Source organism: Gambusia affinis, linkage group LG17, assembly GCF_019740435.1.
Source record: "Gambusia affinis linkage group LG17, SWU_Gaff_1.0, whole genome shotgun sequence".
Lineage (NCBI taxonomy): Eukaryota > Metazoa > Chordata > Actinopteri > Cyprinodontiformes > Poeciliidae > Gambusia > Gambusia affinis.
The window spans coordinates 5,942,815-5,953,792 of record NC_057884.1 but is presented as its reverse complement, the minus strand read 5'-3'; the positions used below and the strand labels follow the sequence as shown (position 1 = coordinate 5,953,792).

The window sequence follows — 10,978 nt, the reverse complement described above, 5'->3', positions numbered from 1 at the left end:
ATGCTGAATGCTGCTTCTCCTCATTTGGTTCTGGGGATGCAGACCAGAACCAGAAGACCTAAGAGGTCTGGAAGGTTGATACAACAGCAGCAAATCTTTAATGTATTGTGGTGCTAAACCATTCAGTGATTTATAAACTAACAACAGTATTTTAAAGTCTATTCTTTGAGCTACAGGGAGCCAATGGAGGGACTTTAAAACTGGTGTTATGTGCTCTATCTTCCTGGTTTTAGTTAGAACGCGAGCAGCAGCATTCTGGATCAGCTGCAGCTGTTTGATTGATTTGTTGGACAGACCTGTGAAGACGCCGTTACAGTAATCAATATGACTGAAGATAAATGCATGGATGAGTTTCTCTAGATCTGACTGAGACATTAGTCCTTTAATCCTGGAAATGTTTTTCAGGTGATAGAAGGCTGATCTTGTAACTGTCTTTATGTGGCCCTGAATGTTCAGGTCAGAGTCCATCACTACTCCCAGGTTTCGGGCCTGATTGCTGATTTTTAGTTGTAATAACTGAAGCTGTGCACTGACTCTAGATCGTTCCTCTTTAGATCCAAAAATAATAACTTTTTTTGGACCTAAATAACTTTTTGCATGCACTTAGAGAAACATTGAGTTTCTCTCATTGGTTGGCTGTTGTGGTTTTAACACTGTCAAGTCCTGACTATGTTCTGTGAACTTTAACGTTTCATCAAATACAGTTGGTTCTGTTCTGAGAAACTTGCCGTCTACATAACAGGGAACCAAACTGAAGTTAATCACAAACATAATTTCAATTATTCCGACAGCCTTGCCTTCTTAGATTTTTTTTTTTTTTTAACTGCTGTAAGGATGAGCAAGTGTCAATTTGTAACTACAGAATAATTTTTTTTATCAGCATCACTAGTAAAATACTGCAGCAGTGCTTATCTAGAGCTGCATCCTTCAAATTCAAAGTATCATTAATTTGATGGACGAACACAAAGTAGAATATCATTGCTTCTCTTATTTGAAATCAGAGTAAGGTGAATTTATCACAAAAAACCAAAAACTGCATCCAATTGCGATTTTAAAAAATACAGAAATGGTTGAAATGAAATTGGTACAACGGCCCAGTTAAAGTCTAAGGTTTTGTGTTGTCATTTCTTGGAAACCAGCTATTTATCTCTTTCTTGTATTTATGCACCACTTTGTGTTGGTCTAATAAACTTCAAAACACGAACATTTAAAGGGTTATGAGAACTTCTGCTACGCAATTTATTTTCAAATATTTCATGACTTTATTTTCTTCAGTTTGTATATCTTTCCAATATAAAATCTTTGGTTGTAAGGTTCAATCAATTGACGCTAGTCAGGCAGAATCCAAACTACATTTTGAATCGACAACCTGGCAAGTTTCATTTTTGGAAACAATGGAGGTTTTCATTAAAAAAGATTCAAAAAAAGTGTAAAACATTACTGGAGAACGGGTTTCATAAAAGAAAATGCACATGTGCATTTTAACAACAGTTCCTATTAAATTTGCAACACATGTTTATCAGATGTTTGTCACTGACCACACACAAAATTGCCACATTGACAAAGAAACTAAAAGTTGTGTATTAAATAGAAAACATTAATAAATAACTTTCCCATTATTTTTCACTGCAGGTAATATTTAAAAATGCATGCTCTGACATAAAAATACATTTAAAACATGCCTGAAACAAAAAGTACATATGATGGTAGTAGAACATGTCAACCAATAGTAAACAAAACATTTTAGTTAAGATGGATGAAATATGAATATTTCATCCATCCATCCATCCATTTTCTATTCACCCTTTTTCCCTAATGGGGTCAGGAGGGTTGCTGGTTCCTCTCCAGCTGCGTTCCGGGTTTCACCCTGGACAGGTCACCAGTCTGTCGCAGGGCAACACAGAGACATACAAGACAAACAACTATTCACACACACTCACACCTAGGGAGAATTTAGAGAAACCAATTAACCTGACAGTCATGTTTTTGGACTGTGGGAAGAAGCCGGAGAACCCGGAGAGAACCCACCATGCACAGGGAGAACATGCAAACTCCGTGCAGAAAGACCCCGGGAATCGAACCCAGGACCTTCTTGCTGCAAGGCAACAACTCTACCAACTGCGCCACTGTGCAGCCCCATACAAACATTTGCCAGACAAAATTATTCACAAAAATGGATTTAAGAAATGACTGACTGGATTCCCTGGGTTTTATTTTTGTATTTAAGAACTGCGAAAAAGCCCTTTATTGCCAACTTTAGCATCATTAGCAGCTAACGGTTAACCGGTTGCACTATTTTCTACTGTCTCCTTTCTGTCTTGTCCTTTCTGTCACTTTATTTATCTTTTTTTTTTCCTCCTGGGGAAACCCAAATGCCTTGCAAACAATTAAAAGTGGCAGGGAAGTGTGTTTGAGACAGCTAGCCAAACGAGAGGAACATCAACACAAGCTAGCTAAGCAGTAAATACTACCTTTATAACTTCTACTGGTGATTAAATCAATCTATCTATATCTGGTACCTATAATAATCACTTACTTTGACAGATAACGTCCTATATTGACTACAACTGTGAATACAAGACAGTGTTTTCGTTAGTTGGACATCTTTCGACTCAATATTCTGCCAATAGATCCTGTCACACCCCCTAGTGGCCATTTATAAGAGAAGCAGAAAAGGAAGGAGTTCAAATTCAAAATGTGGCTGTTTGTGGAGGAGGCCAGGTGTCCGTAGTGACCGACATTAATAAATATAACACTACTGGTTTAGGCTGCATTTAGGTAGAAAATATTATTGAGGTACTTGGTTACTGCAAAAACAAAACTTTACCAACGAATTTTGGTCTGGTTCCTAGTGTAAATATCTTATTACACTTGAAATAAGACAAAGCCTACTCAAAAATAACTTTTCAGCACGATATAGAGGCTTGTGTTTTAAATAATAAATAATGAGAAAGTACTTGTTCTATTGGCAGATACATTTACTTGTACTGTGGGAAAAATGTCATAAGTTTCAAAAATCTGCCAATGAAACTGGAACATTTTCATCAATATTAAGGAATTATTTATCTAAAACAAGCTTTTATGTCTTGCTTAAAAGTTACTTGTAAGTTACTTTTGTCTTATTTCAATTTTGCAAAGATATTTGCTCTAGAAACTACGCAAAAAAAAAGGGTAAACTTTTGTGTTTTCTTGCACTGTGTACTGTCTAAAGGTTTTCATAAATGTCCAGTTCTTCTCCGTATATATCCACAGTTTGCTCCACTAAGTTGACGTAGTCCTCCTCGTCGTCACTGCTGTCCTCTTCTTCACTCTGTTCTTTTGTGACGTCCCCTGGAGCAACAGTACTCATCCTGGGATCTACATAATCATCCTCATCATTACGGCTGTAACTTTTATCCTGTGCAGGGTCTTCATAGTCTTGTGAATCGTTGTCCTGCTCGCCCATTTCCTCAGTTCCCACAATGTTGGTCTCCGCCGCCTCCATGTTTACATAGTCTCTCTCTTCCTCTTCCTCTTCCTCATCGTCTATGTAACTGTTTCTAACCGTCACTGCAACATTAGTTTTCATGAGAATAAGCAGACAAAATGGAGCTCAGGTTTTCTTTTATACTCATGCTATAAAACATCAGATGAATGCAAGACTTGGACAGAGGCACTCACCTTGATTTAAGACCACATCACTTGGCTTTTCAGCCCGTTTCCTTCTTCTGCAGACTAGGCAGATAACCAACAAAACCATCAGGAGAAGCACCAGGGCCCCGGCAGGCAATATGTAAATCAGCAATTTCCACCATGGATCTTAGAGTTGAACAAAGAAACAAAGAAAGATTTCTTCAAACGTGCATGATGAACATTGATGTTGCACAGCCTCTTAACACTTCCTCTGCGCAAGGGTGCGGTCACTTCTACTGTTTTAGAAAATACTTACTTTTGCAATAATGCCGTTTTGAAACTGCTGTCTAAAAATAAATCTTTTTCTACACTCCTGCTCAAATATCTCTGTCCTAAGCGGCTATCTTACTATCTCTCTCGCTAGATAGTGTTCTTGCATCCAAAAAAGTCTCTTTATAAGGATGCTAAGCTGAAGAAACGGTTTATTTTTGTCTTGCCTCGTCTTATCTTGATGCTGAAAATATCTTGGTGTTGATTTAGCAAGAGCAAAACGACCACGGAAAGGCAAGTGTTAAGTTAAGGGCTGAAACTCATCGTGACTTGTGTCTTCTTACCTCTCACAATGACACGAATCCACGCTGACTCATCAGACTCGTATTTTCCATTCAGGTCCACTGTATATGTACAGCTATAGTTGCCCTGGTTATTATAATCAGCCACGGAAAAGTTAAAAGAAGCTGATGGGTTGCATTCTAATTCGGGTATTTTTGTAGAATTGCCATTATGTCGAAGCAAACAACTTTTCGATTTGTCGGGAATTGAGTTAGCTGTGCACTCGATAGAGAATCTGGAACCCCTGAAGATTTCTGCATGTGACGAGTTAATCGATGTCCCATTAGGAAGTGTCAGTGAGATTATGGGCGGTGAAATGGCATCTGGAAACAAACAAAATGAAAGAGAAGAAGAGGATTAAAAGAGAAAAGAGAATTTTTTTCAATGGAAAACAACCTTTACAGTAAATTCATTATATCGAAGTGAAATATTGAAAGCCTCGTTTTTCTTATTTTGGTGAGTATTGCTGACAGATAAGGAACAAAAACAAAAACTGAGTGTCTCGGACAACTTGGATATTGAATAAAAATCAGTAAAAATTATATTTTAAACAGAAAGCTTATCATTTCCATGCATTCAGCACCTGGTTGCAACACCTTTTGCATGAATTACTGCGTCAGTGCAGCGTGACAGGGAGGCAATCTGCCTGTGGTTCTGCTGAGGTGTAAATGAAGCCCAACTTGTTTTGATGGCGGCCTTCTCGTCTCCATTGACGTCTCTACTGTCTCATCTTTCTCTTGAAAATATTCCATAAATTCTCAAAAAGGTTCAGATCAGGCAAGTTTGCTGGTCAATCGCTATAATACCACGGTCATTGAACCTGCTTGTACCTCTGACAGTGAAGGAACTTATAAAGTCCTGTTACACAATAAAGTCCTGATCTGTAAAATTTGTCAGAAGCATAAATTGCTCTAAAACCACCTGGTAGATTTAAAATGCCAGGTTGTTGCTCTTAATCTACCAGATAGAGCAACAACCAGATAGATTTTCCACAGCAATTTAGAGCCCTGGGAAATCAGGTACCAGACGTCACTGCTAAAATAGACATTTTCTATGACTAGACGTTTTCACAGTCTACTGCTGTCTCACGTGACGTCAAACAACACAAATTCGTGACCAGGCTTCTTTGAAATGCAAACTTTGTTTTTATCAGAAAAGTGGAGCAAAGAAAATGTCTTGCTCCTTTTACTCCTCAGCCCAGGAAAAACACACGTTAGCCCTTCAACTCAAATTTCTATGAACGTACCATGACACAGCACTCAGCTAGTTTCTTTATCAGTGACTTTTTTGGTTTAGCCTCCTGTTGGAGGGTGAAAATCACCGTTTTCTGTACATCTGTGACATTAGCAGTCCTGATTGATCATGTCGCCTACTGACCCAGACTGAGAGACCAATTAGAGGCTCCGAAAACCTTCGGGTGTGTTTCAGGTTAATCGGCTGGTCAGACTGTGACACCACAACTTTTTTTCAAGATTTTGCCATTTTGCATTTCTGTTATCTGCAATCCATAACTATCAAAATTAGAAGAAAAGGCGGCTTGACGTGTTTTGCTCTACGTAATGAACTTATCCCCCTTGTTTTTGAGACGCGCCCCTCTACATGAACAATGAAGCCGCTTGGAAGTGAGGCTTGAACTATTTTAGGTGGAACTTTACATTTCTTCCCACAAATTGGGAAAATAAAGAATCAAAATGCACATTACCAATCAAAGCTTTAGATTTGAACATGCACTCCAAATTAAAATCTTAAGACCAGTTGAAAAATGGCAGATATTTATATTTTGCACTGTTGAATCTTAAGACGACTCTAGATAGAGCTTCGAAATGCAAGCAAAAAAAAAAAAGAAAAAAGAAATGGGAGCGATACAAAAACAATCCAAGTGAGCCTTTTAAATCGAACCACCATAAAACTGAAATAGACTGTTGATCATCTGATCACATTTTAAGGAAATTAAACTGTAGAAGAGTAAAAATGACAAAAGCTTTGCAAACTGTTAGACCCTATGATTGAAATGATTCTTTGTGATGTATATTGTAACTGAACATCTTACTTGAACAGACAACAACTGCCTTATTGCCAGAGCTCTGGGTCTTGTTATTCTTGCGCTGACATTCAGCAAAAAAAAATTCATTTCCCGTACACAAAAAATCGGGTTCTTTTGGTGTGGGTGTCTTCTGTGACTTCAGTGCTGTCCCACACTCGGAGGATCTACAAAGCACTTTGCTGTTGTTGAAGTCCCATCTGTCATCATTGAATGTACTGTCTCCGATTTGAACTTCTCCGTAGCACTGGTCACTTTTAAACCTAACAGAAACTGATAAACATGAGATTAGAAAATGCGTGTCTGTGACACAAAAAACAAACTTGAAAGTACGTTTGCTTTGTGAACATGACTGACCTGAAGCAGCAGAACGCAAGATACAAATGTGGGCAGCTGTAAACAGTTAGCAAAGTGCAATTGTGAAAACAGTGTGCAGTTTTACATCATCTTTTGTTCAATAGACGCGTCCGAAAGAGAGCTTGACATTTCTAACGAAACAGAGAAATGCTAAAAAGACATCTCACCAATAGCCTGAATAAAGAGGAAGTTCCTCCATTGACTGTGCCCCATGACTGAGGCGCAAACGACTCTCTGAGCAAATATAAGGAAGGCTATGACGGTAACAAAAACTGAACTGAGATGTAACATCTTCCTCACATGTTTCCCGCCCTCCCTGTGTGTATCTGGGTGAACAGAAAAGCAGAATGTCCCTTTTGCGTTTGGAGATTACAAAGCAGGATCATTTTAAGGAATGAATAATTGACCCAAAAGTTTTACTTTTTGGTTCCAAATGGTTCAGTTTAAACATCAACCACATTGTTCAGCAACGCGCAGTAAGGTTCTCTCCTGGCTTGCTATCTTTCATGCATTAGGAGGCCATGCACGGGAGGAAGAAAAGCAGCAGAAAATGGGTTGAGAGGTGGATAATTGCGACGACAAACGATGCAATTTCCTCCAAGTGAGAGCTTCTAAAGCCGAAGCGTGCCTATAAATGTCGTAACGGTAACAGTACAGGAATTGTCCCCTGTGTTTCCTGGTTGCACAGCAACAAACGCAGAACACAGAGGAATATTATACATGGGTCAATTTAAGCTGGACTGCAGTTTTATTTTGGTATCACATAGTAAAATATGACAGAAACAAGAGATAATTCATGGCTGATTTTACATTTATAGATATATCCTATTTTTTTTCTTTTATTGTCATACTTTTGTCTTCTGAACTTAGGTTTGCCACATACTGATGTTGAGGCTCAGCAGATAGATTGAAACACATCCACTGGTCAGTAGTCGTTCTACTTTGATCCTATCAGGTTAGATGTGTTTTAGCAGAGATTAAACAAGGCGATGGGAACATTCATGACATGGTAGCTGCACACAGTTCATTTGTTGCACATTTGTACTTGATTTCTCTGGAAATCCCAGCAGATCAGCAGCTTCTGGGATACAAAAACCAGCCAGTCTGGTCACAGCAACCATGCTGCGTTCAGTCACTTAAACCCCTGTTCCTCCATGTTCTGCCTGAAATGAATTTCATCAAGTCAAATTCACCAGACGCCTCGATGGAACGAGTGGCTGAAATGTCAGCATCAGCTATTTGTGCAGTCAAAACTAAGAGGTTCAGTCTTACGTAGTTTTCATCATGACCAAAGGATTGCATCATCATTTGAACTTTTTTCTTGAAGTTTTAATCTTCTGCCCACTCTGCTAAAATACATGCTTTTTACACTTTTTTTTTTTTTGTACAGTCCAAAGTCAATTATTAAACCTGGTGACAGTAAATTTAATTTAAGCAATTTAAATAACAAAAAATAAAATAAAATAAACTAATTACAGTTCTACTGTTTATGCTCTTGGCTGAGTGTCAAATGTTCCCAAAGTGTCACTTAACCACTTCAGATCCATGGCCTTAACCTCAGTAGTTATGAGATGTTTTGGAAGAATTGCTGTGTTTCAGCAGCAACTCTTTCACATTTGGCAGTTTGTCTATAGGCATGGCCAAAGCACAGAGGATGCACTGGTTCCCTGTACAGCTTTTGATACGGTGTTTTGACAGCTTTGATTGTCGAAAAACTGATCAATATGAGTGTTGATGTTGGGTTGTATTCTTTTTCAGCATACTCTCCAAGGCTGTGTCAGCTCTTTACTTTTTCCTTTCCTGCCTGCTTCCTTTGTGGAAGTCCAATAACTGTCATCAAATTTTCAGATGACACTGTTATTTTGAATTTGTTACAGTAGGACCCTGCTGTGTATCTCCTGTGACCTTTAAAACCAGGTTTGAATCCTAGTTAAACTGAGGAAACTGCCTTTGATTCAAGGGGGGTGAGAGCACATGCTAAGTGAATTGAACAGGCAGTCATCTTTGAATATCCTGGTTCTATTAGGTGCAACACATTGTGCTGTAGTGGTCATGGTGACTACCTCTGCTCCATACTAACCCAAAGACTGTGGGTTTTTTTTTTTGGTGCAGACTGGAGGGTGTGTGGAGTCCAATCTAAGATCAAGTGGATCTTTCACAATGTCGCTCCTGGCAGTATAATTTTGAATGACATGGCTGTTTGGTTTGGCTTATTTACTATGCAGGCTAAATCTACATTCCCAAATATGGTGAAATCTTCAATGAAGATTTATGAGGGCGCTGTAGTCAAACAGGCACAAAAGGTCTTGCAGGACCCGCCTCACTTCCTGTTAGCATAGTTATGAATTATTACCTTTTCTGTGATGTTTCTTATCTTTTTGCAGCGTGTTTGTATGTTTTGCAGTCACTGTAGAACAAATTTCCCGTAGGGGACGATAAAGTGCGTCTTATCTGGATAATACCAAATCACAAGCATCAAAAGTTTTAAGCTTTTTAAGTCATCTGGCTCTTGAATGGGTCAGTTTCTTTTTGCAGTTCTATCTACCAAATTGAGACGCTTTCTGAAGAAAAGAAACGGATACTTTTTTGTGGTTCCTCAAAAGAAGGTTTCACAGACGCTTCACACCCCACCCACAGAGTTTCAAGAAACTTCTGGGCGTCCGCAAACATGCTAATCAACAGGAAAGTCTTCACTAATCTCCACCAAATATATACCAACCGGTGCATGAATTCAAACACGCTATTTCAGGATAATGTGTAATTACAATTTTTTTATCGTGTACTTGGGTACAAAAGATAATTTGCTCATTGAATCTGTAGTAAACTCAGATAAAGATCATGCTTAATGTATTATTCTGTATTGAATTTAGCCAAACATGGGAAAAAAAAATACACATCAAATTAAAGGTAGACACGTCCAGCCCATGAAACAGGAACCAGCCTCGTTGGTTTGTGAATTGTATAAATACAACCATGAAATGTAGATTTGCATGTCAGCGGAGGCCCTGGCAAACATGACAGTCACATCAACATGAATTGATTTTTTTTGGGACGGGGGTTTTAATTCAGCATGAATAGATTTTAGACCAGTCATGCACATTGCATGCAGTAGCAGAGACTTAATTTGCATGTGTTCAAATGTTATAAAAGGCCTCATCAGATAACAATCACTCTGAAGAAATGAGCTGCTGACTAACATGGGAGTTCTAAAACCACCATGACTGTAAATGGCACGCGACTTTTCAGCAGTCTGAGAAACTGAGGAACGCTTCATGATTAGAAAAAGAGGAACATTCGAGAGTTTAAAAAAGTTCCGTTGCTTTTTCTTCGAGAATAAATTGGGCTGACTACGCTCTAGGAGGAACAGAGAGGGTTACTTTACAGCAGGGGTGTCAAACTCCAGTCCTCAAGGGCCGCTGTCCTCCAACTTTTAGATGTGCCTCTGCTGCACCATCTGAATAGAATAATTAGGTCATTAGCAAGGCTCTGGAGAACTGATCTACACAAGGAGGAGGTGATTAAGCCATTTCATTCCAGTGTTTTTTTTACATGTGGCACATCTAAAAACTGCAGGACAGCGACCCTCGAGGACTGGAGTTTGACACTTGTGCTTTACAGGGTTGCATCAAAGAAAAGTTAAAAAGTAAAAACTAAATAAAACCATACTCCATTGAGCAGTAGAGACATGTCCCATGGAACATGATGAAACTTCATTGGAGTGTAAAATAATGACAAAGTGGCGAGTTAACATCGATATACTTTTCTGGCTTTAACAAAAGTGAATGTTTTCTATTAATTTGGATTTTTACGGACTCTTTTGAATGGTTTCCTCTCCTTAAATAGATGGACATAAATTTAATAGATTTTACATCAGGCTCATGGATTCTTTTAATCAGTGTTGGATGTGTGACTTCCTTTATTTCGGGGTTTAACACAAAGAATGTTATGCTACTGTATACGTTGAATTTAAAAGTGGCTGCTTTATTCTGGAAAATCTTAACAGAATTTCAACAACAATTGTTGTGTCTACATCGGAGGGACTGTGGATAATTATAAGTCCAAGATTTATTCTGTCAAATGCAAAGAGGAGCTCAAGAAGTGGCACTAAATAAAGTTGTGAGACTCTTTTGCTCTATGACATCGTAAGAGAAGTGCAAAATATTCTTAGATGTGAGCAATGTAACGCTCAAACCTTTAACACGGTTCCTAATTCACACTGTTCCTCATATTTAAATTTGACAGCTTTCACTGTGTGTCTCACACAGCCACAAGTACACATACAAAATCTGCTCTGCATGTGTAAATCACGTTTAGGTCACATTAATAAATCTATGCCGTCTACGTCAAAGACTAACA

At 38.5% G+C, this 10,978-nt stretch overlaps 1 protein-coding gene across 3 annotated transcripts; it reads right to left on the bottom strand.

Moving 5' to 3' along the window:
- Nucleotides 1–2,054: 2,054 nt before the first annotated feature.
- On the bottom strand, nucleotides 2,055–6,850 carry LOC122847246. Of its 3 annotated transcripts, XM_044144777.1 has the most exons (6): nucleotides 6,790–6,850; nucleotides 6,623–6,658; nucleotides 6,275–6,538; nucleotides 4,227–4,547; nucleotides 3,661–3,798; nucleotides 2,055–3,549 (listed from the first exon to the last, which is right to left on the bottom strand). In XM_044144777.1, the coding sequence occupies exons 1-6, from the start codon at nucleotides 6,833–6,835 to the stop codon at nucleotides 3,206–3,208; spliced, it is 1,149 nt and encodes a 382-aa protein (XP_044000712.1). In that variant the 5' UTR covers nucleotides 6,836–6,850; the 3' UTR covers nucleotides 2,055–3,205. The 3 variants fall into 3 exon arrangements, with proteins under 3 accessions (XP_044000712.1, XP_044000711.1, XP_044000713.1); XM_044144776.1 differs by having other exon boundaries at nucleotides 6,275–6,658; XM_044144778.1 differs by having other exon boundaries at nucleotides 6,365–6,658.
- Between the last annotated feature and the right edge of the window lie 4,128 nt (nucleotides 6,851–10,978).

Excerpts from the sequence above, each read along its gene's own strand:
- LOC122847246 (XM_044144776.1), bottom strand. The coding sequence starts at position 6,835 with ATGGGGCACAGTCAATGGAGGAACTTCCTCTTTATTCAGGCTATTG. Across the intron at positions 6,659-6,789 it reads CCTCTTTATTCAGGCTATTG|CTGCCCACATTTGTATCTTG; the intron begins GTGAGATGTCTT and ends AACTGTTTACAG. Across the intron at positions 3,799-4,226 it reads GATTCGTGTCATTGTGAGAG|ATCCATGGTGGAAATTGCTG; the intron begins GTAAGAAGACAC and ends TTCAACTCTAAG.